The sequence below is a fragment of the Macaca fascicularis genome, chromosome 15 (genome assembly GCF_037993035.2).
Source record: "Macaca fascicularis isolate 582-1 chromosome 15, T2T-MFA8v1.1".
Taxonomy (NCBI): domain Eukaryota; kingdom Metazoa; phylum Chordata; class Mammalia; order Primates; family Cercopithecidae; genus Macaca; species Macaca fascicularis.
This window is the reverse complement of record NC_088389.1, coordinates 66,572,764-66,598,911: the sequence shown is the minus strand read 5'-3', so window position 1 is coordinate 66,598,911 and position 26,148 is coordinate 66,572,764. Positions and strand designations below refer to the sequence as shown.

Genomic DNA, 26,148 nt, shown 5'->3' with positions numbered 1-26,148 from the left:
AACTAAAGTTTATTGTTCACACACTCTGTGCAAGACATACATGAGTACTTTATATATATTATCTCATTTACATATCTCATTACCCTTATAAAAGTACCATATTAATAAGGTACCATTATTATTTCCATTTTACACACAAGGAAACAGATAGATATTCAGAGAAACTAAGTAACTTGCCCAAGATCATACTGCTAGTAAGTGGTTGAGCTATGATTCTAACGAAATTTATCTGTGTTCAGAGTCTAAACACTTAACTGCTAGAGTCTGTAGCCCTTTCTCATCTGCTCAACTGTTCAATTTAAATTTGCATAAAACACTGTTCACAGACTGTGGTGATTTTAACTGAAAATAGGGCAAACTTCAAAAAAACTTTGTGACATAAATATTACTCAGTTCACATTAAAAGTACCATTCTGGCTGGGCGCGGTGGCTCACACCTGTAATCCCAGCACTTTGAGAGGCCGAGGCAGGTGGATCACGAGGTCAGGAGTTCGAGACCAGCCTGATCAACATGGTGAAACCCCGTCTCTACTAAAAATACAAAAATTAGCTGGGCGTGGTAGCGCGCACCCATAATCCCAGCTACTCAGGAGGCTGAGGCAGGATAATCACTTGAACCCAGGAGGCAGAGGGTGCAGTGAACCGAGATCATGCCATTGCACTCCAGCCTCGGTGACAGAGCGAGACTCCATCTCAAAAAAAAAAAAAAAAAGGTACTATTCTATGAGTACTTTTGTGGGTTTCAATGGTCTTTCTCAGGTCTAAAACAGTATAGAAAACAGAAGACACCTCCCATGTTATTATTATTTCCCCCAATTTTAGTACTTTATATTAACTTACCTGTAGAATTTCTTCACATTCCTGATTAATTAAACATTCAGACAGATCAGAAAGGATATCTGTTGGAATAATTCTGGTTTTAAATTCTGGTTGTAAACGTTTTAAAAGTAATCTATACTCCTCCAACTTTTCAATTTTTTTGAAATCCCAACTTTCAATGGCTTCATAAAGTCCAGAATAACCTGAAAAGAATGAAAAAAATGTGGACTTTTATGAAACCAACTGAAAAATACTTTGAGATTAGTATCATAGAAATCATGTTTGAATGTATGGTGGTAGAATTCAAAAAATATCTGTAAATTACCCCCAATTGTCATTGATTTTTCAAAAAGAAAACAGTATTCATTTTAGTCATCCAACACTTTTAGGCCTTCTAGCAATACTTATTATCTATTGGGAAAAAGTACTAAGGACAACTTTGAAGTCTTACATTTTTATCTTAGTATAAAATCTTTCTTACAAAGTGCTCCATGGACTTCACCTACAATCCCTAATTTGTCTTTAAAAAGTCAGAGTCAACAGGTTTATTAAGTATCTTCTCAGTGGAAAGCAGTAAAGAAGGCAAAAAGAAACATAAACCTTAATTCCTGACCCCAAGGAACTTTCCTTCTAATTTTTCTAAGATAATATTAAGTAAATGGGAAATTTACTTAATATTATTCCACATGCCTTTAAAAGACATTTATTTAAAAATCATATTTAGAAAGTTCAGAAAAAAATACTAATGGCCAACATACATAAGATGTTCAACCTCATTCTTTTTTAAAATTGTAGTAAAAAACAGATAAAACATTTACCATCTTAACTATTTTTAAATGTACAGTTCGGTCGTGTTAAATTCATTTTTGTTATAAAACAAAAATCCAGACCTTTTCCACCTTGCAAATCTAAAACTCTATAAAACAACTATTCCTTTTTCTCTCCTCACCCCTGCTCCCGGTAACCACCACTCTTTCTGTTTTTATGAATCCGACTACTTTAGATAATTTATATAGGTGGCAAAATACAATATTTGTCTTTTTTGACTGGCTTACTCCACTCAGCACAGCGCCCTCAATGTATGTCGATTTTGCAGCATGTGCCAGGATTTCCTTTCCTTTTCTTTTTAAGGCGGAATAATATTCCATTGCATGTGTATATCACATTTTGTTGATCCATTCATCACTGATGGACATCTGAGTTGCTTCTACCTTGTAAGTGATCACGAATAACGCTACTATCAACATGGATGTGCAAATATCTCATCAATACCCTGCTTTCAATTCTTTTGGAAATACACCAGAAGCAGAATTGCTGGATCATATGGTGATATATATTTTCAATTATTTGAGGGACTGCCAAACTATTTTCCATGGCTGTTATACCATTTTACAGTCCTACCAATCAGGCACAGGGTTGCAGTTTCTCCACATCCTCAACTATACGCATTATTTTCTGTTTTTATTTTTTTATTATTTATTTATTTATTTATTTTTTTGAGACAGAGTCTTGCTCTGTCGCCCAGGCTGGGGTGCAGTGGCCGGATCTCAGCTCACTGCAAGCTCCGCTTCCCGGGTTTAGACCATTCTCCTGCCTCAGCCTCCCGAGTAGCTGGGACTACAGGCACCCGCCACCTCGCCCGGCTAGTTTTTTGTATTTTTTAGTAGAGACGGGGTTTCACCGTGTTAGCCAGGATGGTCTCGATCTCCTGACCTCGTGATCCGCCCGTCTCAGCCTCCCAAAGTGCTGGGATTACAGGCTTGAGCCACCGCGCCCGGCCTGTTTTTATTTTTATAGAAACCATTGTAATGGGGGTGATGTGATATCACATAATGGCTTTGAATTTCTCTGATGATTACTGATGTTGAATATCTTTCCATATACTCATTAGCCATTTGCATACCATATTTGGATAAATGTCTATTCAAGTCCTTTGCTTTTTTTTTTTTTTTGCTTTTTTTTTTAGATGAGTCTCGCTCTGTCACCCAGGCTGGAGCACAGTGGCATGATGTCGGCTCACTGCAACCTGCACCTCCCAGGTTCAAGTTATTCTCCTGCCTCAGCCTCCTGAGTAGCTGGGACTACAGGCGTATGCCACCACACCCGGCTATTTGTATTTTTAGTAGAGACAGGGTTTTGTCATGTTGGCCAGGCTGGTCTTGAACTCCTGACCTCAGGTGATCCACCTCCCTCAGCCTCCCAAAGTGCTGGGATTACAGGCATGAGCCACCACGCCCAGTCCCTTTGCCTATTTTTTAATTTGATTTTTTTGTCTTTGAGTTGCAGGAGTCCTTGATATAGTCTACATATTAACCCCTTATCAGGTATATGATTTGCAAACATTTTCTCTCATTCCATGGGTTTTTTCACCCTATTACGTCCTTTGAGGCATGTAAGTTTCATATAGTCCCATTTGTCTATTTTTTCACTTTTGCTGCCTATGCTTCTGATATCATGTCCAAGAAATCATTGCCAATTCCAATGTCATGAATTTTTTTCTCCTATGCTTTCTTCTAGGAGTTTTAACAGTTTTAGGTCTTATATTTAGGTCTTTAATGCATTTTGAGTTGATTTTTGTATAAAGTGTGTGATGGTTAATTTTCTGTGTCAGCTTGACTGGGCTAAGGGATGCCCAGATAGCTGGTAAAACATTATTTTTGGGTGTGTCTGTAACGGTGTTTTCAGAACAGATTATCACTTGAATCAGACTGAATAAAGAAATTCACCCTCACTGATGTGTGCAGACATCATCCAATCCATTATAGACCAAAAGGGAACAAAAAGGGAGAAGAAGGGCCAATTCTCTTTTCTTGAGCTCATCATTTTTCTTGCCCTTGGACATCAGAGGTCCTGGTTCTCAGGCCTTCAGACTCTGAATTACACCAACTGCTCTTCTGATTCTCCAGATTGCAGACAGCAGATCATGGGACATCTCAGCCTCCATAATCACGTGAGCCAATTCCAAAAATATACATGTAACAATGTGTATACATATCTCATAATATATACACACAAATATATCCTATTGCTTTTGTTTCTCTGGAGAACTGTAATACATGGTATAAGTGTCAAAATTCATTATTTTGCATATGAATATCCAGTTTTCCCAACAACATTTGCTGAAGAGATTGTCCTTTCCCCATTGAGTGGTCTTGGTATCTTTGACCACATACTTGAGAATTTATTTCTGGGTGCTCTTTTGGCTTATTTCTCTGTCTTTATGCCAGTGCCACACCATTTTGATTGCTACAGATTTTTAATGTGTTTTGAAATCAGGAGAGGTGAGGCCTCCTGGTTTATTTTTCATTATCAAAATTTTACCTATTCGAGATACCTTGAGATTCTCTATAAATTTTGGATACATTTTTCTATTTCTACAAAAAAAATGCCATTGGGATTTTGATAGGGAGTGCATTGAATCTGCAGTTCACTTTTGGTAGTATAGGCATCTTAAGTCTTTAATTCATGAATGGAGATGTCTTTCCATTTATTTGTGTTATCTTTCATTCTTTCAGCAATATTTTGTTGTTTTCAGGGTGTGAATCTTTTATCTCCTTGGTTAGGTTTCTTCCTAAGTATTTTAATCTTTTTGTTGCTATTATAAATGGAATTGTTACCTTAATTTCTTTTTTGGATTATTTGTCAATACATAAACATGTGACTAATTTGGGGGTGTTGATTTGTGTCCTGAAACTTTTCTGAATTAGTTCTAATAGTTTTTTCTAAAATCTTTAGGGTTTTCTACATATAAGATTCTGCCATTGGCCGGGCATGGTGGCTCACGCCTGTAATCCCAGCACTTTGGGAGGCTAAGGCAGGCAGATCACGAGGTCAGGAGATTGAGATCATCCTGGTTAACACGGTGAAAGCCGGTCTCTACTAAAAATACACAAAATTAGCTGGGTGTGGTGGCGAGCACCTGTAGTCCCAGCTACTCGGGAGGCTGAGGCAGGAGAATGGCGTGAACCCAGGAGGCAGAGCTTGCAGTGAGCCGAGATCGCGCCACTGCATTCCATCCAACCCAGGCGACAGAGCGAGACTGTCTCAAAAAAAAAATTCTGCCATCTGCAAACAGATTATTTTACTTCTTCTTTTCCAATTTGGATACCTTGTCTTTCTTTTCCTCGCCTAACTGCTCCAGCTAGGACTTCCAATACTAAACCATTAAAAGTACTATTTTTACCTAACAGGTTGGTAAGGGTTAAAATAACTTACAATATCCAGATTAATCATATCCCCAAAGTGGAGAAATAGTGCTTTCTCTGAAGAGAAACAGAAACCAGCCCTTTGGAAAGACTTGCTCCATTGCTGATTTCAACCAACCTCCTGACTGCCCCTCCCTTTAGCAGTTTCAACACTACAACCAACCAGCATTTCTTCCTGATAAGAGACCACCAACCATAGAGTGGGTCTGGCTAGTCTATGAAGGATGTGCAGTGAGAGTTTTCATGTCCTCTGTTTCACCTTCTGACATCAGAGGGCCAAAAACTCCACCCATGGATCATGCTAACACTGCCAGTTTTTGAACATGGGTGCCATGGAAAGGCATGAACTCAGCTGCCCAGGTGCATTCTTCTACTTTCATATTCATGACTCCTCCTGCAGCTTACTGAATATTTGGTCACCCTGTTCAGCATAAATCCCTGTTTCACTCTTCCCACCCTCAAAGTGCCTGTTTCCCGCTTCTGGCAGGAGGCTACACTTCCCAGCCTGTCAAAATGGCCACCATGCAGACAGACTGCCAACCCTTTATGAAAAATAAAGCTCTCCTTTCCAAATTTATGAACTTCATGATTCTTCTGTTGATAGAAAACGCCATAGCTCTGAAAACAGAAATGTAAAAATTATGTAATATTTGATGCATGTACCAGAATATTTGTAACATATATAATAAAGACTGTAACAAGAAAAGGAACATATGTGAACCCACTATCCAATTTAAGAACCACCAAATTCCGGCTGGGTGCAGGGGCTCATGCCTGTAATCCCAGCACTTTAGGAGGCCAAGGCAGGCAGATCACTTGAGGCCAGGTATTCAAGACCAGTCTGACCAACATGGTGAAACCCCATCTCTACTAAAAATACAAAAATTAGCTGGGCATGGTGGCATGTGCCTGTAATCCCAGCTACTCGGGAGGCTGAGGGAGAAGAATTGCTTGAACCGGGACCCAGGAGGCGGAGGTTGCAGTGAGCGGAGATTGCAACACTGCACTCCAGCCTGGGCTATGGAGTGAAACTCTGCCTCAAAAAAACAAAAACAAACAAACAAACAAACAAAAAAACCCAACATATTCCAATACTTTGTGCCTTCTCTTTCCAACCTCTCTGCTCCCTGCCAAAGTCACTGCTTTCCTGTATTTAATATATCAATACTTTAATTTTTTTATAGTTGCATATATTTGATTCCCTAAGCAATATGTTAAGTTTAGCTTTTTGGAGCTTTATAAATATTATATCCTATGCCATGTAAGTTTCTCTTTCTTTAAAATTTAACATTACATTTCTACAACTCACCTGAGTTGTCATCTATAGATGTGTTCACACCTTTTCATTGTAGTTTAATGGACCATGTGTAAATACTATAAAATTTATGTATACATTCTCCTCTTAAAAGACATCAGGCTAATTTCCAGTTTTGTTTGCTTGCTTTTGTTACTACAATTATACTATGAACACTCTTATATGCATATTCTGGAATATATATATAAGTTTTTCTAGGGCACAAACTTAAAAGTGAAACTTTTGGATAGAAGGATACATGAGAGCTGAATTCTACAAGGTGATATCAAGTTATTTTTCAAAATAGTTGTATCAATTTACAATCTATATAATGATATTTAAGATTTCCAGCCAGGCACGGTAGCTCACGCCTATAATCCCAGCACTTTGGGAGGCCGAGGCAGGTGGATCACCTGAGGTCAGGAGTTCGAGGCCAACCTGACCAACATGACAAAACCCCATCTCTGGCTAGGCGCGGTGGCTCACGCCTGTAATTCCAGCACTTTGGGAGACCGAGGCAGGCGGATCACGAGGTCAGTAGATCGAGACCATCCTGGCTAACATGGTGAAACCCTGTCTCTACTAAAAATACAAAAAATTAGCCAGGCGTGGTGGTGCGCGCCTGTAGTACCAGCTACTCGAAGGCTGAGGCAGGAGAATGGCATGAACCCGGGAGGCGGAGCTTGCAGTGAGCCGAGATCGCGCCACTGCACTCCAGCCTAGGCGACAGAGTGAGACTCCATCTCAAAAAAACCCCAAATAACAAAAAAACCCATCTCTACTAAAAATACAATAATTAGCCAGGTATGGTGGTGGGCACCTGTAATCCCAGCTACTCAGGAGGCTGAGACATGAAAATAACTTGAACCTAGGAGGCGGAGGTTGCAGTGAGCCGAGATCGTGCCATTGCACTCCAGCCTGGGCAACAGAGCGAGACTCTGTCTCAAAAAAAAAAAAAAAGATTTCCATTAAATATCTTCTTTAACCTTAGCACTGTTGGACTTAAGTTTTGCTGTCTGGTAGTTATAAAATGTTATTTCACTGTGTTCCTAATCTACAATTCCCAAATTCCTAATTGGGCTGAGAATCTTTTCATACATTTATTTCATTCTTCGTATTCATTGAAATGTTTGTCCAAATTTTTTGCTCTATGTGTTTTCTTTTTCCAATTGATTTTAAGACCTTTTTAATATATTCTAGATACTAATCCTTTAGTGATTATATATTTTGAAAATATCTTCTCCCAGAGTTTGTGATTTGTTTTGTTTTGTTTTTTCACTTTCTTTATGGTGTTTTTGATAAACTTGATGTAAGGAATACAAATGTATTTATTTATTTGTATCCACATGGGCATGAAAGTTAGGGTTTGTTTTTTAAATACACGGTTTATTTATTTATTTATTTATTTTAATTTGAGAAGGAGTTTTACTCATTGCCCAAGCTGGAGTGCAATGATGCAATCTCAGCTCACTGCAACCTCCGCCTCCTGGGTTCAGGCAATTCTCCTGCTTCAGCCTCCAGAGTAGCTGGGATTACAGGTGCCCACCACCACGCCCAGCTAATTTTTGTATTTTTAGTAGAGACAGGGTTTTGCCAAGTTGGCTAAACTGGTCTCAAACTCCTGACCTCAGGTAATCTGCCTGCCTCATCCTCCCAAAGTGCTGGGATTACAGGCGTGAGCCACCACGCCCGGCCCAGGGTTTGTTTTTTAAATGCGGGGGTCTCCCTATGTTGCCCAGGCTGGAGTGCAGCAGTGCCATCATAGCTCACTGCAGCCTCAAACTTCTGGACTCAGGCAGTCCTCCTGCCTCAGCCTCCTGAGTAGCTGGGACTACAGGTACATGCCACCATGTCCAGCTTGAGTTTGTTTGGTTTTTAATATTATTCTGTTTATCAACGCTATTTTTTTAATAGCTCCTCCTTTCCCAGTAATCTTCCTTTCTCAGTGATGTCTAATATATCAGGTTTCCATAAAGACATGGGCCTAATTAAAGGGTCTTTATTCTGTTTCAATGGTCAGTTTGTCAGTGCCAGAACCAACATTTCACTGTCTCAATGCCTGTAGCTTTCTAACAAATGCTGACAGGTAGAAAGAAAAGCCCCAATCTACTAAACTTGTCTTCTTTAGGGGTGTCTTGACTATTGTTGGGTCGTAATTCTTCCATATACATTGTAGAATCAACTTGCCACACTCTGAAAAATATGTAGGATTTTTATTAGAATTATATTGAATATACAGATCAATGTAGGGAGAACTGACATTTTTTATGATCTCAAGCCTCCTTCTCTATGTGATGGGTATGTTTTTCCATTCAGGACTTCTTTAGTATCTTTCAATAACATTTTATCATTTTCTCCATTCAGACCTTATACATCTTTTGTTAGATTTATTCCTAAATATATTACAATTGTTATTATTAGAAATGATACTTCATTTTGGATTACATATTTTGTTTGCTTCCACTGGGCAGAAATGCAACTAATTTTTGTGTATTAGTTTTATATCCAAATAATCTTGCAAAACTCTTCCATTAGTAACAATAATCTCTCTGCAGATTCTTTTGCTGGATGTTTCAGGTAAACAATTATGTCATCTGCCTAAACACAGTCTTTACATTGCCTCAGACTAAGAGGCATGAACTATAAGTGGATACTTCAAAATTAATAGCTTTTAACTTTTACAGTATTGTCAGGCAGCAAGGTTTTGTGATTTGTGATTTGTGATTAAAAAGATTTGGGATTTGTGATTAAAAAGAATGAACTAACCTGCATGGTCTAGGGCATCCAAAAAGCCACGGAACCAGCCTTCCTCCTGGAGCTCCAACAGGAACTTGAGAAAAAGTGTGGCAGCCTCCATTGGGCCCTTGTTGTTTTTCTCAGCCTGAATATACTGCACCTCTTCTACGAACAGAAGCAAAAATGACTCATCAAATTGCAGAACTATTAATCATTAGAAGAAAAACCAGAAAAGGATCATGAGACCTTCCCAAATAGTGACAGGAACTGTAACAAGTCACAGCATTGGAAGAATCTTTAGAGAAGCAGCAAAACCTCTGCCCAGGCCGACTATGCCCATTCTTCACCAAGCCACTCTTCCCATCCTCTCTGGAAACTTCCAGTTTGGTATGGAGGTCTGAGCACACATTCTAGAAAAGGAATTTCTTGAAGATGTGTAAAAAAATGTCCCTGCAAAAAGGGAGAAGTCATGGTGGCCTCAAACTATCCTCCTGTCTCAGCCTCTCAAAGTACTGGGATTACAGGTGTAAGCCACTGCACCCAGCCTCTAGAAAAAAAAATTTCTTTTAATTAGTTGGGTGTGGTGGCTCACACCTGTAGTCTCAGCTACTTTGGAGGCTGAGGTGGGAGGATCACTTGAACCAAGGAGTTCAAGGTTCCAGTAAGCTATGATGGCATCACTGTACTCCAGCCTGGGAAACAGAGTGAAAACTTGTCTTGAAATAGGACAAGCAAAGGAGAAGGAAGTAAGTAAGGGATATTTTCATGGTCTTTTTGGGAGAAAACTATCTACCAACTGCTGGTGGTCATTCTAACTTTGTACACTAATTTCATACCTGAGGAGTAGTAACAAAAATGCTACCTTGGTATGACCTAATACTTGATAATTTTCTGGGGTTTTTTCAATTGTTGATGGAATGCAAATTCCAAGGGAGTAAGCAAGTTGTCAGGCTGGTGAACCACTATATCCTCGTAGATTAGAAGAAGACCTAGCACATTATAGACAGTAAACAAAGGTATGTTTAATGAATGAAGGAAGAGAAGAAGGAATGCCTTATAATCTTGCTCTACTTAAAGGCATCTCTGCCAAGGTCTCTGTCTTGACAACAATAAAATCAACCCTTTCAAAAAATAAAATTCAATGGTTTTTGGAGCGGTGAATCCATTAGTACTATCTAATTTTAGTACATTTTCATTACTATAAAAAGAAAACCTATATCCATTAGCAGTCATTCCCTACTTTCCCTCTCCTTAGCCCCGGGCAAACACTAATCAAATTGAGTCTCCATGGATTTGCCTATTTTACACATTTCATATTAATGGAATCATGCAATACATAGTCTGTGTCTGGCCTGTCTTACTTTGCATAATGTTTTTAAGGTTTAACCATGTTGTAGCATGTTATTATTCATTCCTTTTTATTGCCAGATCATATCCCACTGTATGGATACACCACATTTTGTTTATCCACTCCTCAGTGGCCATTTGAGTTGTGTCCACATTTTGCCTATTACAAATAGACATGCTATGAACATTCATGAGTAATTTTATGTGAAGATGTATATATTCATTTCTCTTGAGTATACACATAGGTGTGAGATTTCTAGTTCTTATGGTAACTCGGTTTTTAACGTTGTAGGGAATTGTCAAGCCATTTTCCAAAGGAGCTGCACCATCTTACATTCCCACAAGTAATCTAAGAGGATTCCAATTTCCACACATCCTTGCCAATACTTCTTATCATCTTTTTCATTTTAGCCTTCTGTATGAGTTTCCTGTGGCTGCAATAACAAATTAGGACAAACCAGGTGGTTTAAACAATAGAAGCTTATTCTCTCTGTTCTTGGAGGCCAGAATTGTGAATCACGGTGTCAGCAGAGTCATGCTTCCTCTGAAGACTCTAAGGGAGAATGCATTCCCTGCCCTTCCAGTTTCTGGTAGCTGCTGGCATTCCTTGGCTTGTGACAATGCTCCCTCCAACTGTGCCTTCCGTTTCTCTGGCTTGTGGCCACATCACTCCAGTCTCTGCCTATGTTTTCACATGGCATTCTTGTTGTCTCTATGACTTCACATGGCTGTTTTCTTAGAGGGACACCAGTCAGATTGAACTAGGGGCCTGCCCTACTCTAGTATGACCTCATCGTAACTAATTACCTCTGTAAAGACACAATCTCCAAATAAATCACATTCTGAAGTACTGGGAATTAGGACTTGAACATATCTTTTGGGTCGGGGGGACACAATTCAACTCGTAACAGCAACCTATCTTGTCACCTATCCCAGCTTCCCTGGACCCACAATCCTACCGTATTTCATTGAGTCAGTTCATTCTGTTCCTAAGCCCAGTCCTTACAGCTGTACTTTTGTTCCCAGGCCTCCCTGCTGCTTGAGCTTCCTTTTGACATGCTACCAGCCATTACAGATATTCCACGTGGAGACGCAAATTTATCCCAGCCACAGCTACCGCCTTCCCAGATAAACTGCCTTGCAGTATCCTGGGCAGTTCACATTTACTTTGCATGTGGTCAGGCCCATCCCACTACCTGGCCCCAATATCTGCTGCTACAGAGTAGTGACAATTTCCTCAAAAGCATCGACAATGCAGACAAAACCTCATCTTTAACAGTATTTCCCACTGCCTTTGCTGTCCCCGGGCCCACTGTGATGCCAACCTCAGCTTCTCAAGGTAGAATTTCTTGATCCCTTCTCTGCTTTCTCAGTCTCTTTACTGACTAAAGCTCTTTACTGACTACTGACTAAAGCACTTACACTGCATAGTACGTAGTAAATGTGGGCCTGTCTTCTACCTGAGACTGTGACTTGGAACATTTATCTTGTAATCGTCAGCACAGTACCTGGCTCATGCATGTGTCCAGAAAGTGCTACCAAAGGAATGGATACTCAGAATAGTGCCCACCTGGTGCCTCTCCAGAATCACACTTGGCCTTTGACTCCAAAATGTTATAAAAAATCTGAGGGTGGGCACAGTGGCTCACACCTCTAATCCCAGCACTTTGGGAGGCTGAGGTGGGTGGATCACTTGAGGTCAGGGGTTTGAGACCAGCCAACATGGTGAAACCCCATCTCTACTGAAAATACAAAAATTAGCCAGGCGTGGTGGTCAGTGCCTATAATTCCAGCTACTCGGGAGGCTGAGGCAGGAGAATCACTTGAACCCAGGAGACAGAGGTTGCCGTGAGCCGAGATCGTGCCACTGCACTCCAGCCCGGGCAATAGAGCAAGACTCCATCTCAAATACACACACATACACACATACACACACACACACACACACACACCCCCAGGTCTGCCTTGAAACATCCTGGACAACCTGTGAGTAAGAAAAGTCCTGCAGCTTCCAGGGAACCATGCAAGTTCTCCAGGAGAAACATGGCTTCAGTGCTCCTTTTCCACGAAGTAACTAGTGTCAGTAATCACAGTATCTGATTGCAGAGAGGGTTATAGTAAACGAGATGCTAGATGTGGGCATGGGGAGAGTGTGGATAAGCTCCCTTTGCTTTCCACGGATGGCAAAAAAATATGAATCAAAAGTTTTATATCCAGCCATAACACTCATTAGTGTCTCTGGTCCCTGACCAAATCCTCACTGATAAAATATACTTGTCACGGCCAGGCACAGTGGCTCACGCCTGTAATCCTAGCACTTTGGGAGGCTGAGGTGGGTGGATTACTTGAGGCCAGGAGTTCAAGACCAGCCTGGCTAACATGGTGAAACCCTGTCTCTACTAAAAAAATACAAAAATTAGATGGGCATGGTGGCCAGTGCCTGTAATCTCAGCTACTCAGGAGGCTGAGGCAGGAGAATCACTTGAACCCCGGAGGTGGAGACTGCAGTGAGCTAAGAGCTAAAATCCCACCACTGCACTCCAGCCTGGGCAACAGAAGAAGACCATCTCAAAAACATATATATGTATTATACATTTAATACATTTAATAAATATATAAAATATACATATTTAGTATATAAAATATATATATTTAGTATAAAAAATAATACTGATATCATATATAATATATATTATATCATATATATTATCATATATCATTATTTTATATACTAAATATATAGATGTATTAAATTATTAAATGTATAATTTATTACAATTTATATAATTTTTATATTATATATTATATATATTATATATTAATTATACATAATTATCTATATAAATATATAATATATTTATATAATATAAATATATTTATATAGTATAAATAATTTTATATTTATACTATATAATATATAAATTATATTTATACTATATAAATATTTATATTACATAAACATAAATAATTATATTTATATTATATAAATATTTATATTACATAAATATAATATATTTATATTACATAAATAAATATATTTATATAAATATATTTATATTACATAAATAAATATATTTATATAATATATATTACATAAATAAATATATTTATATTACATAAATAAATTATATATTTATATAATATATAATTATATATAATTAAAATAAATTTATATTTTTATATAAATTAAAATTTTATTTTTATTTATAATAAATGTATTATTTTATATAAATATAAATTAAATTTATATTTTAGTTTATAATTTTTAATATATTATATATAATTTTAACATATATTAATTATATATAATTACATATATTATATATTATATAATAAATTATATATAGTATAATATATACTATATATCATATATAGTATATAATATCTATTATAATATATAATATTGTTATATATTATATAACATACATATTTTTGTATAATTATATATTATATTTATATTATATTATATATCTATTATATATAATAGATATATGTGTCACAATTAAAGTTAACCAATGGAATCTAGAGCTTCCAAAGCAGCCTAGAAAAAAATAGGGAAGAGAGAAAAACTTGATCACTCTAATAGAAAATAGAAAAAGGAGTTGAACCCAAAAGGTATGTGGACAGAGATGCACATTATAAAGTAAAAAGGCATAAGTAAGAAAAATGTAAATCAACTTCATAACAATGGTTGCCTCTGCAGAGGGAATCAAAAGAAGACCTCAAGGGTATCTTTCACATTATACTTCTGAGAACTTATTCCAGGGAAAAGTTGGTAAAGCAGGTAAAGACATAGATATGTATGTACTAAACACATTTTAGTTACCTATTAATAAGGAATACATTAAATTATACTACATTAATATATACTCACATTAAAAATTAAGAAGTTCTTCAGCGTGCTTTTTCTTTTAACTTACTTTCTGGTATATTTATTGTGATTGCCTTCTATAAATTAGCGTGGGGAGAACTGACATGTTTACAAACCTATAGTCCCCATGCAGAAACGTAGGCTGTCTCTTCCTCAATCAAATCAGAGCCTGATTTCTTCTCAGGGACTTCATAGTTTTCTTCATATCATTTCAGCATATTTTTGTTAAATGTATGACTATCTTCAATCACATGTAACAACCTCTAGAAACCATCCTTCTATGTATCTGATTATGTGTATAAATATATAGTTTTAAATAAATAAGATTTAACAAATCTGCTCTTTTCTACTCAATGGATTACAGATGTTGTTTCCTATTAATAAATATGTACCTACATCAACTTTTAGTGGCTGCATAGTTTTATGTCACATAAGTGTAGTATAATTTAATGTATTCCTTATTAATAGGTAACTAAAATGTGTTTAGTACAGACACATCTGTCTTTACCTGCTTTACCAACTTTTCCCTAGAATAAGTTCTCAGAAGTATAATTCCTCAGTTTAATGGTATATGCTTTTAAATGTTGAGGCCAGGCGCGGTGGCTCATGCCTCTAATCCCGCACTTTGGGAGGCCAAGGCAGGTGGATCACTTGAGGTCAGGAGTTCAAGACCAGCCTAGCCAACATGGTGAAACTCCATCTCTACTAAAAATAGAAAAATTAGCCAGGCGTGGTGGCTTGCACCCGTAATCCCAGCTACTCAGAAGGCTGAGGTAGGAGAATCGCTTAAACCTGGGAGGTGGAGATTGCAGTGAGCTGAGATTGCACCACCGTACTCCAGCAGAGGCGACAGAGTGAGATTCTGTCTCAATCAATCAATCAATCAATCCATAAATGAAGGAATGAATCAATGAAGGAATGAATGAATATTAATACATTTTCCCCAACTACCTTCCAAACTGTACTAACTTACCCTCCATCCATAGTGTATGAATGATATTTCCCTCCATAGCACTGAATGTGCTCAATCTTCATAACTTTTGCAAAACTGAGAGAAAAAAACAGACCAAACAAATAAACTTCACCGTTTTTAATGATTTCTTGTGGCATTTCTTCCACCTTTGGCCAATGTCTTTTTTTTTTTTTTTCTGAATAAATTTCCTGTTCATGTCACACAGCTAGTTTTGAGGGGACATTCATATTTTTTCTAAATTGGATTTATAAGAATCTTTTATGCATTTAGGTAGATGTTATATAATCTGGCTCGTTTTTCCAGTATATGAAAATACTGTTTTTCTAGTATAATCTCACTTGTTTTCCAGTAGATAAAAATGCGTGGCCTCCAGTTTTATTTTACGTATCTATTGCAACAAGACTGAATGAACTCTGTTAGTTCCGGTAATTTGGGGGAATTTTGTTTTTGTTCTTTATTTTAGCCAGTTTGCTGTCTTTGGAGTTAACTGGCTGTTCTTTTTGCAATTACTTCTGTCAAATTAATTAATTCATAAGTTTTCATTCTTTTGAAATACCAATAAATCCATTTAGGCTATAAATTCTGATTAAAAGCATATTACATCTTAAAATATATAATGTGTTGGCTGATTGCCATGCTTACTTTTGAAAGTAGCTATACTTGTTTACATTTTCTCATTCTGTTAGGAGTTACTCAAAAGAATGTTACTTTGAAATTATTTGATACTTTTTTAAACCTATGATTAATTTCTGGGATATAGAATAATAGCTAACTGTAATTTAATGCCATGCAGTTTAATTTCCAAAACACCCAAACGTAGTTGTTATTCTAATTTTACAAATAAGGAAACTGAGGCATACAAGAGTTAAGACATTTGCCCAGAGTCACAGAGCCTACAAACTTGAAAATAAAACTCATAAAAGTTATGCTTTGAGAATTTATTAAATATTTATCTGTAACTCATATAGGATCACTTTGGCAAAGCTTTTTAAGAATTGGAGGAGAAGGATATATTCTTTATATGATACAAAATGGAAAACATAGACATTAAATTAACCTTATTAAACAGATCATTTATACCTTTTTTTTTTTTTTTTTTTTTGAGACGGAGTCTCGCTCTGTCGCCCAGGCTGGAGTGCAGTGGCCGGATCTCAGCTCACTGCAAGCTCCGCCTCCCGGGTTTATGCCATTCTCCTGCCTCAGCCTCCCGAGTAGCTGGGACTACAGGCGCCTGCCACCTCGCCCGGCTAGTTTTTTTGTATTTTTTAGTAGAGACGGGGTTTCACCGTGTTAGCCAGGATGGTCTCGATCTCCTGACCTCGTGATCCGCCCGTCTTGGCCTCCCAAAGTGCTGGGATTACAGGCTTGAGCCACCACGCCCGGCCTATTTATACCTTTATCATTTATCTGACTTAGCAGTACTAATAAAGATATCTTATAATTCCCATTTCTTGATGTTTTCTAATATTTAATAAACAAAGATTTATGTGTACCAATTCTTCACTGTGATATCTTAATACCTTCCACTAGTGCGATTTAAGTATAATTCTTGCTTTCTTTTTGTATGCATTTATTTAATATATTTTTGTCCCTTCTTTATCTCTTTTTTATTTATTTATTTTTGAGACAGGGTCTTGCTCCATTGCCCAGGCGGAAGTACAGCAGCATGATCATAGCTCACCATAGGCTCAATTTTGGGGGCTCAAGCAATCCTCCCACCTGGGGCTCCCAAAGTGCTGGAATTACAGGCATGAGCCACCAAGCCTGGCCCCCGTTTTCATTTTTTATGTTACTAGACTTTACACGGGTCTCTGGCAGATGACCAAAACCTGGATTCTGCTTTCTGACTCATTTACACCTATTTAAAAGATGTTTGACCTAATTACATGGCCATAGCTGATATAACTAGTTTTCCTTGCGTTATCTTGTTTATATTTCCCTTTCCTATCTCCTTCAAGAACAACAAAACATATACAACATCATTTAAATTGTATCATTATCTGTAACCATTCATATAGTTTTTAAAACTACAGAAGCAAGTGGAAAATGGTAATATTTTAAGTCTCCCCCTTTTGAGGCAAGGGATTTAACTGTTATTTATCATAATTTTCCCTAGCTCCTTACAGACTCAATCTAAAATTTTAAACCAAATTATTTAAATTTTTTTTTTTTTTTTTTTTTAACTATATGAAAATCCTCTCTTAAAAAATGCTTGACTAGGAACCAGGGCAAGATGGCCAAAAAGGAGCAGCTCTGGTCTGGTCTGCAGCTCACAGAGAGATCAACACAGAAGGAGAGTGATTTCTGCATTTCCAACAGAGGTACCCGGTTCACCTCATTGGGACTGGTTAGAGAGTGGGTGCAGCCCACAGACGGCGAGCCGAAGCAGGGTAGGGTGTCACCTCACCCACGAAGCACAAGGGGTCTGGGAACTCCCTCCCCTAGCCAAGGGAAGCCATGAAGGACTGTGCCATGAAGAATGGTGCACCCTGGCCCAGATACTATGCTTTTCCCCATGGTCTTCGCAATCCGCAGACCAGGAGATTCTCTCTGGTGCCTACACCACCAGGGCTCTGGGTTTTAAGCACAAAACTGGGTGGCCATTTGGGCAGACACTGAGCTAGCTGCAGGAGTTTTTTTCATACCCCAGTGGTACCTCTAATGCCAGCAAGACAGAACCATTCACTCTCCTGGAAAGCGGGCTGAAGCCAGGGAGCCAAGTGGTCTAGCTCAGCAAATCTCAACCCTACAGAGCCCAGCAAGCTAAAATCCACTGGCTTGAAATTCTCGCTGCCAGCACAGCAGTCTGAAGTCAACCTGGGACACTCAAGCTTGGTTGGGGGAGGGGCATCCACAATTACTGAGGCTTGAGTAGGCTGTATTCCCCTCACAGTGTAAACAAAGCCACCTGGAAGTTCGAACTGGGTGGAGCCTACTGCAGCTTGGCAAAGCCACTGTAGCCAGACTGCCTCTCTAGATTCTTCACTCTGGGCAGGGCATCTCTGAAAAAAAGGCAGCAGCCTCAGTCAGGGGCATATAGATAAAACTCCCATCTTCCTGGGACAGGGCGCCTGGGGAAAGGGGTGGCTGTGGGCGCAGCTTCGGCAGACTTAAATGTTGCTGCCTGCTGGCTCTGAAGAGAGTATGACATCTCCCAGCACAACGCTTGAGCTCTGCTAATGGACAGATTGCCTCCTCAAGTGGGTCCCTGACACCCATGCCTCTTGGCAGGGAGACACCTCCTACCAGGGACAACAGACACCTCATACAGGAAGGCTCCAGCTGGCATCTGGCAGGTGCCCCTCTGGGATGAAGCTTCCAAAGGAAGAAACAGGCAGAAATCTTTGGTGTTCTGCCGCCTCTGCTGGTGATACCCAGGCAAACAGGGTCTGGAGTGGACCTCCAGCAAACTTCATCAGACCTGCAGCTGAGCGGCCTGTTAGAAGGAAAACTAACAAACAGACAGGAATAGCATCAATATCAACAAAAAGGACATCCACACAGATAACCCATCTGAAGGTCACCAAAATCAAAGACCAAAGGTAGATAAATCCATGAAGATGAGGAAAAGCCAGCACAAAAAGGCAGAAAATTCAAAAAACCAGAACCCCTTTTCTCCTCCGAAGGATCACAACTCCTCACCAGCCAGGGAACTAAAGTGGACAGAGAATGACTTTGACAAATTGACAGAAGTAGGCTTCAGAAGGTGGGTAATAACTCCTCTGAGCTAATGGAGCATGTTCTAACCCAATGCAAGGACGCTACAAACCTTGAAAAAAGGTTAGAGGAGTGATAACTAGAATAACCAATTTAGAGAAGAACCTAAATGACCTGATGGAACTGAAAAACAGCATAAGAACTTTGTGAAGCATACACAACTATCAATAGCTGAATCAATCAAGCAGAAGAAAGGATATTGGAGATTGAAGATCAATTTAATGAAATAAAGCATGAACACAAGATTAGAGAAAAAAAGAATGAAAAGGAATGAACAAAGCTTCCAAGAAATACGGGACTATGTGAAAATACCAAATCAATGTTTGATTGGTGTACCTGAAAGTCACGGGGAGAATGGAACCAAGTTAGAAAACCCTCGTCAGGATGTTATCTAGGAGAACATCCCCAACCTAGCAATACATGCCAACATTCAAATTCAGAAAATACAGAGAACACCACAAAGATACTCCTCGAGAAGAGCAACCACAAGACACAAGACATAATCGTCAGATTCACCAAGGTTGAAATGGAGGAAAAAATGTTAGGCGCAGCCAGAAAGAAAGGTTGAGTTACTCACAAAGGGAAGCCCATCAGACTAACAGATCTCGCTGCAGAAACCCTACAAGCCAGAAGAGAGTGGGGGCCAGTATTCAACATTCTTAAAGATTTTTCAACCCAAATTTCATATCCAGCCAAACTAAGATTCATAAGTGAAGAAGAAATAAAATCCTTTACAGACAAGCAAATGCTGAGAGATTTTGTCACCACCAGGCCTGCCTTACAAGAGCTGCTGAAGGAAGCACTAAATATGGAAATATTTATGGAAATATGGAAAGGAAAACCGGTACCAGCCACTGCAAAAACATACCAATCATAAAGACTATCAACACGATGAAGAAAATGCATCAACTAATGGGCAAAATAACCAGCTAGCATCATAATGACAGGATCAAATTCACACATAACAATATTAACCTTAAGTGTAAATGGGCTAAATGCCCCAATTAAAAGACACAGACTGGCAAATTGGATGGAGTCAAGATCCATTGGTGTGTTGTATTCAGGAGACCCATCTCACATGCAAAGATACACATAGGCTCAAAATAAAGGGATGGAGGAAGATTTACCAAGCAAATGGAAAGGAAAAAAAAAAAAAAAAAAAAAAAAAAAGCAGGGGATGCAATCCCAGTCTCTGATAAAACAGACTTTCAACCAACAAAGATCAAAAAAGACAAAGAAGGGCATTATATAATGGTAAAGGATCAATGCAACAAGAAGAGCTAACCATCCTAAATATATATGCACCCAATACAGGAATACCCAGATTCATAAAGCAAGTTCTTACAGACCTACAAAGAGACACAGACCCCACACAATAATAGTGGGAGACTTTAACACCCCACTGTCAATAATAGATCAACGAAACAGAAAAATTAACAAGAATATTCAGGACTTGAACTCAGCTCTGGACAAAGCTGACCCAATAGACATCTACAGAACTCTCCACCACAGATCAACAGAATATACGTTCTTCTCAGCACCACATCATACTTATTCTAAAATTGACCACATAATAGGAAATAAAACACTCCACAGCAAACGCAAAAGAGTGGAAATCATAACAGTCTGCCAGAACACTGTGCAATCTAATTAGAACTAAGGATTAAGAAACTCACTCAAAACTGCACAACTACATGGAAGCTGAACAACCTGCTCCTGAATGACTACTGGGTAAATAATGAAATGAAGGCAGAAATAAATAAGGTCTTTGAAACCAATGAGAACAAAGACACAACGTACCAGAATCTCTGTGACACATTTAAAGGAGTGTGTAGATGGAAATTTATAGCACTAAATGACCACAGGAGAAAGCGGGAAAGATCTAAAATTGACATTGTAACATCACAATTAAAAGAACTAGAGAAGCAAGAGCAAACAAATTCAAAAGCTAGCAAAAGACAAGAAATAACTAAGATCAGAGTAGAACTGAAGGAGATAGAGACACAAAAAACCCTTCAAAAAAAAATCAGTGAATCCAGGAGCTGGTTTTTCGAAAATATTAACAAAATAGACCACAAGCCAGTCTAATAAAGAAGAAAAGAGAGAAGGCTCAAATAGACACAATGAAAATAATAAAGGGGATATTACCAGTGATCCCACAGAAATACAAACTACCATCACAGAATACTATAAACACATCTACTCAAATACACTAGAAAATCTAGAAGAAATGGATAAATTCCTAGACACATACACCTTCCCAAGACTAAACCAGGAAGAAGTCAAATCCCTGAATAGACTAATAACAAGTCCTGAAATTGAGGCAATAACAGCCTACCAATAAAAAAAAAAAAAAAAAAAGCCCAAGACCAGATGGATTCACAGCTGAATTCTATCAGAGGTACAAAGAGGAGCTTATACCATTCCTTCTGAAACCATTCCCAACAATAGAAAAAGAGGGACTCCTCCCTAATTCATTTTATGAAGCTAGCATCATCCTGATACCAAAACCTGGAAGAGACAAAACAAAAAAAAGAAAATTTCAAGCCAATATCTCTGATGAACATCAAAGCAAAAATCCTCAATAAAATACTGGAAAACTGAATCCAGCAGGACATCAAAAAGCTTATTCACCATAATCAAGTCTGCTTCATTCCTGGGATGCAAGGCTGGTTCAACATATGCAAATCGATAAACATAATCCATCACATAAAGAGAACTAATGACAAAAATCATATGATTATCTCAATAGATGCAGAAAACGCCTTTGATAAAATTCAACAGCCCTTCATGCTAAAAACTCTCAATAAACTAGGTATTGATGGAACATACCTCAAAATAATAAAGAGCTATTTATGACAAACCCACAGCCAATATCATACTGAATGGGCAAAACTTGGAAGCATTTCCTTTGAAAACTGGCACAGGACAAGGATGCCCTCTCTCCTCACTCCTATTCAACATACTGTTAGAAGTTCTGGCCAGGGCAATTAGGCAAGAGAAAGAAATAAAAGGTATTCAGTTAGGAGAAGAGGAAGTCAAATTGTATCTGTTTGCAGATGACATGATGGTATATTTAGAAAACCCCATAGTCTCAGCCCAAAATCTCCTTAAGCTGATAAGCAACTTCAGCAAAGTCTCAGGATGCAAAATCAATATGCAAAAATCACAAGCATTCCTATACACCAAGAACAGACACACAGCCAAATCATGAGTGAACTCCCATTCACAATTACTACAAAGAGAATAAAATACCTAGGAATCCAACTTAGAAGGGACATAAAGGACCTCTTCAAGAACTACAAACCACTGGTCAACAAAATAAAAGAGGACACAAACAAATGGAAGAACATTCCATGCTCATGAATACGAAGAATCAATATCATGAAAATGGCCATACTGCCCAAGGTAATTTATAGATTCAATGGTATCCACATCAAGCTACCACTGACTTTCTTCACAGAATTGGAAAAAACTACTTTAAATTTAGTATGGGACCAAAAAAGAACTCACACAGCCAAGACAATCCTAAGCAAAAAAGAACAAAGCTGAAGGAATCACGGTACCTGACTTCAAACTATACTACAAGGCTACAGTAATCAAAAGAGCATGGTACTGGTACCAAAACAGATTATCAGATATATAGACCAATGGAACAGAACAGGCATCAGAAATAATGCCACACATCTACAACCATATGGTCTTTGACAACCCTGACAAAAACAAGCAATGGAGAAAGGATTCCCTAGTTAATAAATGTTGTTGGGAAAACTGACTAGCCATATGCAGAAAACTGAAACTGGACCACTTCCTTACATCTTATACAAAAATTAACTCAAGATGGATTAAAGACTTAAATGTAAGACCTAAAATCATAAAATCCCTAGAAGAAAACCTAGGCAATACCATTCAGGACGTAGGCATGGGCAAAGACTTCATGATTAAAACACCAAAAGCAATGGCAACAAAAGTGAAAACTGACAAATGGAATCTAATAAACCAAAAAGTTTCTGCACAGCTAAAGAAACTACCATCAGAGTGAACAGGCAACCTATACAATGGGAGAAAATTTTTGCAATCTATCCATCTGACAAAGGGCTAATATCCAGAATCTATAAGGAACTTAAACAAATTTTAAAGAAAGAAACAACCCCATCAACAAGTGGGTGAAGGATATGAACAGACACTTCTCAAATGAAGACATTTATACTGCCAACAAACACATGAAAAATGCTCATCATCACTGGTCATTAGAGAAATGCAAATGAAAACCACAATGAGATACCATCTCCTGCCAGTTAGAATGGCGATCATTAAAAAGTTAGGAAACAACAGATGCTGGAGAGGATGTGGAGAAACAGGAAAGTTTTTACACTGTGGGTGGGAGTGTAAACTAGTTCAACCATTGTGGAAGACAGTGTGGTGATTCCTCAAGGATCTAGAACCAGAAATAATCTTTGACCCAGCAATCCCATTACTGGGTATATACCAAAAGATTGTAAATCATCCTCCTATAAAGACACATGCAAATGTATGTGTCTTGTGGCATTGTTTACAATAGCAAAGACTTGGAACCAACCCAAATGCCCATCAGTGATAAACTGGATAAAGCAACTGTGGCACATATATACCACAGATACTATGATAAACTGGATAAAGCAAATGTGGCACATATATACCACGGATACTATGCAGCCATAAAAAATAATGAGTTCATGTCCTTTGCAGGGACATGGATGAAGCTGGAAACCATCATTCTCAGCAAACTAACACAGGAACAGAAAACCAAACACTGTATGTTCTTACTCATAAGTGGGAGTTGAACAGTAAGAACACATGGACACAGTGAGGGGAACATCACACACTGGGGCCTGTCGGGGGGTGAGGTGCCAGGGGAGGGATAGCATTAGGAGAAATACCTAATGGAGATGACAGGTTGATGGGTGCAGCAAACCACCATGGCACATTTATACCTATGTAACAAACCTGCACGTTCTGCACATGTGTCCCAGAACTTAAAGTATAATTTTTAAAAAATGCTTGACTATTGCACTTACTTTTGTGGACAAATTTATAAAGTTATTTAAAATCAACTCTACATGCCTAGTTTCAACATTCACAACCAATCCTTGCCTTACAAGAACTTCTTTTTTTAAGCTAATTTTTTTCAGTTCTCATTGTTTGGAATCACATTTCCAGTAATTTCTGTAAGAAATATATATGAGACCCCACACATATAATAATGTTTTCTTCTTGCTTACATATATAAATACCTGGCTAAATATAAAATAGGGGCAACTTTGTTTTACCTTTTAAATTCTGCACACAGTTTTACTCTTTAGTTACATTAGAGTTGCAGAGAAGTCAGAGACCAATTGATGTTGATTTCATTAGAAGAAACCTGAGTAATCTTATTTGTGGCCAGGTGTGGTGGCTCACGCCTGTAATCCCAGCACTTTGAGAGGCCGAGGTGGATCACAAGGCCAGGAGTTTGAGAACAGCCTGACCAACATGGTGAAATTCCGTCTCACTTGAACCCAGGAGGTAGATGCTGCAGTGAGCCGAGATCACACCACTGCACTCCAGCCTGGGTGACAGAGAGAGACTCCATCTCAAAACAAAAACAAACAAACAAAAAAACCCAAAAAACCTTATTTGTTTTTCCTGAATGCTTACATGATTATTTCTTCATCTCAGAAATATGAAAATCCTAGTGTATTCCCTTCTCATTAAACTCACATACAAAGTGCTGTTTCTTTCTTAGACACGTGAAATTTTCTATTTTTTCCATTTATATTTGCTTCTGTCTTCTCTCCTTTCTTGGAACCCACATTGTAACCAAATTGTATAGACTGGATTTGTGTGAAAATACTATTAAGCACTACCTCCCTTGTAATTTTTAATTTGTGAATTATATTTTCAAAAGAACTGCCTACATTTATCTTCTCCACTTCCTTGACCTCTATTTATTCCTCAGTCTACTCTTGCAGTTAGTTTCCCAACCATCTTATACCTGTACCTTCATCCCTACTCCACAGAAACTAGTCCTGTGGGTGGCCCCAGAAGTCAATAATGCCAAAGTAAAGGGCAAGTTTTTTCAGTTCTGACAGAGCTTGGGTTCTCAGCATCATTCTCCCTTGGTTTTCGTGATGTCTCCTTGCCCACATTATGTAGCACTCTTTCCCAGTCTCTTTTCCTCCTCTGCTCATCTCTTAAATGAGGGCTTGCACAGGATTCCATCCCAGGCTCTTTCTACTCACCCTCCAAAAAGCAATCTTGAAACTGACTACAGTCCCATAGACATTTATTCCAGATAAATGGAAATTGACCCTTCTGGTCTTTAAGCTTGAAGCTTACACTAGTTTTATCTGAGATCCTTTCTCAGGAGAAAGACCACCAGGCCTCTCAAAAAGTATCAAACTGAAATTCACCAGATTATCACATCCAGACAATAAGAGGCCACGCCCCTCATTCATCATGATTGCTTCCTGAGTTCTTGTTTTCCCACACAATTACATTTCTTCCCTGCTATATAAACCCCTAATTTTAGTGGGTCAGGGAGGTGGATCAGAGACTAATCTCTCATCTCTTGGCTACAGCTCCCAATTAAAGCCTTCTCCCCTGGCAATACTCATTGTCTCCTTGTTTGGCTTTCTGTGTGGCTAGCAGGAGGACCTAGGCCAAACCCCTGGTGCTTCAGTAACAGATTTTTGTGGCTGGGTTGCTGTGGTCCAGGAGTCTCAGAAGCCCTCCTAAGCAACTGCCCACCTAATTTTGGCTGGAAGTGAGTTTTGGGCTCTCTGGCCCCACTGCTGCCAGCCCCAGCTGAGTTCCTGATTGCTAGGAAGAACAACCTTTGAAATGTGACGTTGGCATCTGGATAAGTGAGTGTCCTTTGTTGGCCCAGACAGCAAGATCTGCTCCTCTCAATTTGGGAAATTTTAAAAGGAGCTTCCATTTGCAGGTTAAACAAGCCCAGCTGACTAAGAAAGGGAAGCACCCTGACTCTTTCAGTATGATACTCTAGGGAGCATGTTTGTAATTGCTGTGTTTGTGTCTGGCCAAGTTAGTGTCTTTTTTGGGTACCAGACAGTGGGATCAGCTCCTCTCAATTTGGAAAACTCCTAAGAAATTTCTGTTTGCAGGTTAATAAAGCCCAATTGAGACAGAAACGCACCTTGACTAT

The 26,148-nt window shown here is 38.6% G+C and overlaps 1 protein-coding gene across 2 annotated transcripts in view; it reads right to left on the bottom strand.

The window, feature by feature from the left end:
• Positions 1-26,148, bottom strand: part of RIGI (RNA sensor RIG-I) — a 73,487-nt gene that overhangs the window by 38,062 nt on the left and 9,277 nt on the right. The window contains exons 2-3 of one of the 2 annotated variants that reach the window (XM_005581558.5): positions 9,085-9,219; positions 841-1,022 (exon numbers count right to left, since the gene is read on the bottom strand). In XM_005581558.5, coding sequence (XP_005581615.3) covers positions 841-1,022; positions 9,085-9,219 — 317 coding nt within the window. Of the gene's footprint in view, positions 1-840; positions 1,023-9,084; positions 9,220-26,148 lie in introns of those variants that run through there. The other variant, XM_065530429.2, reaches the window with a different exon arrangement.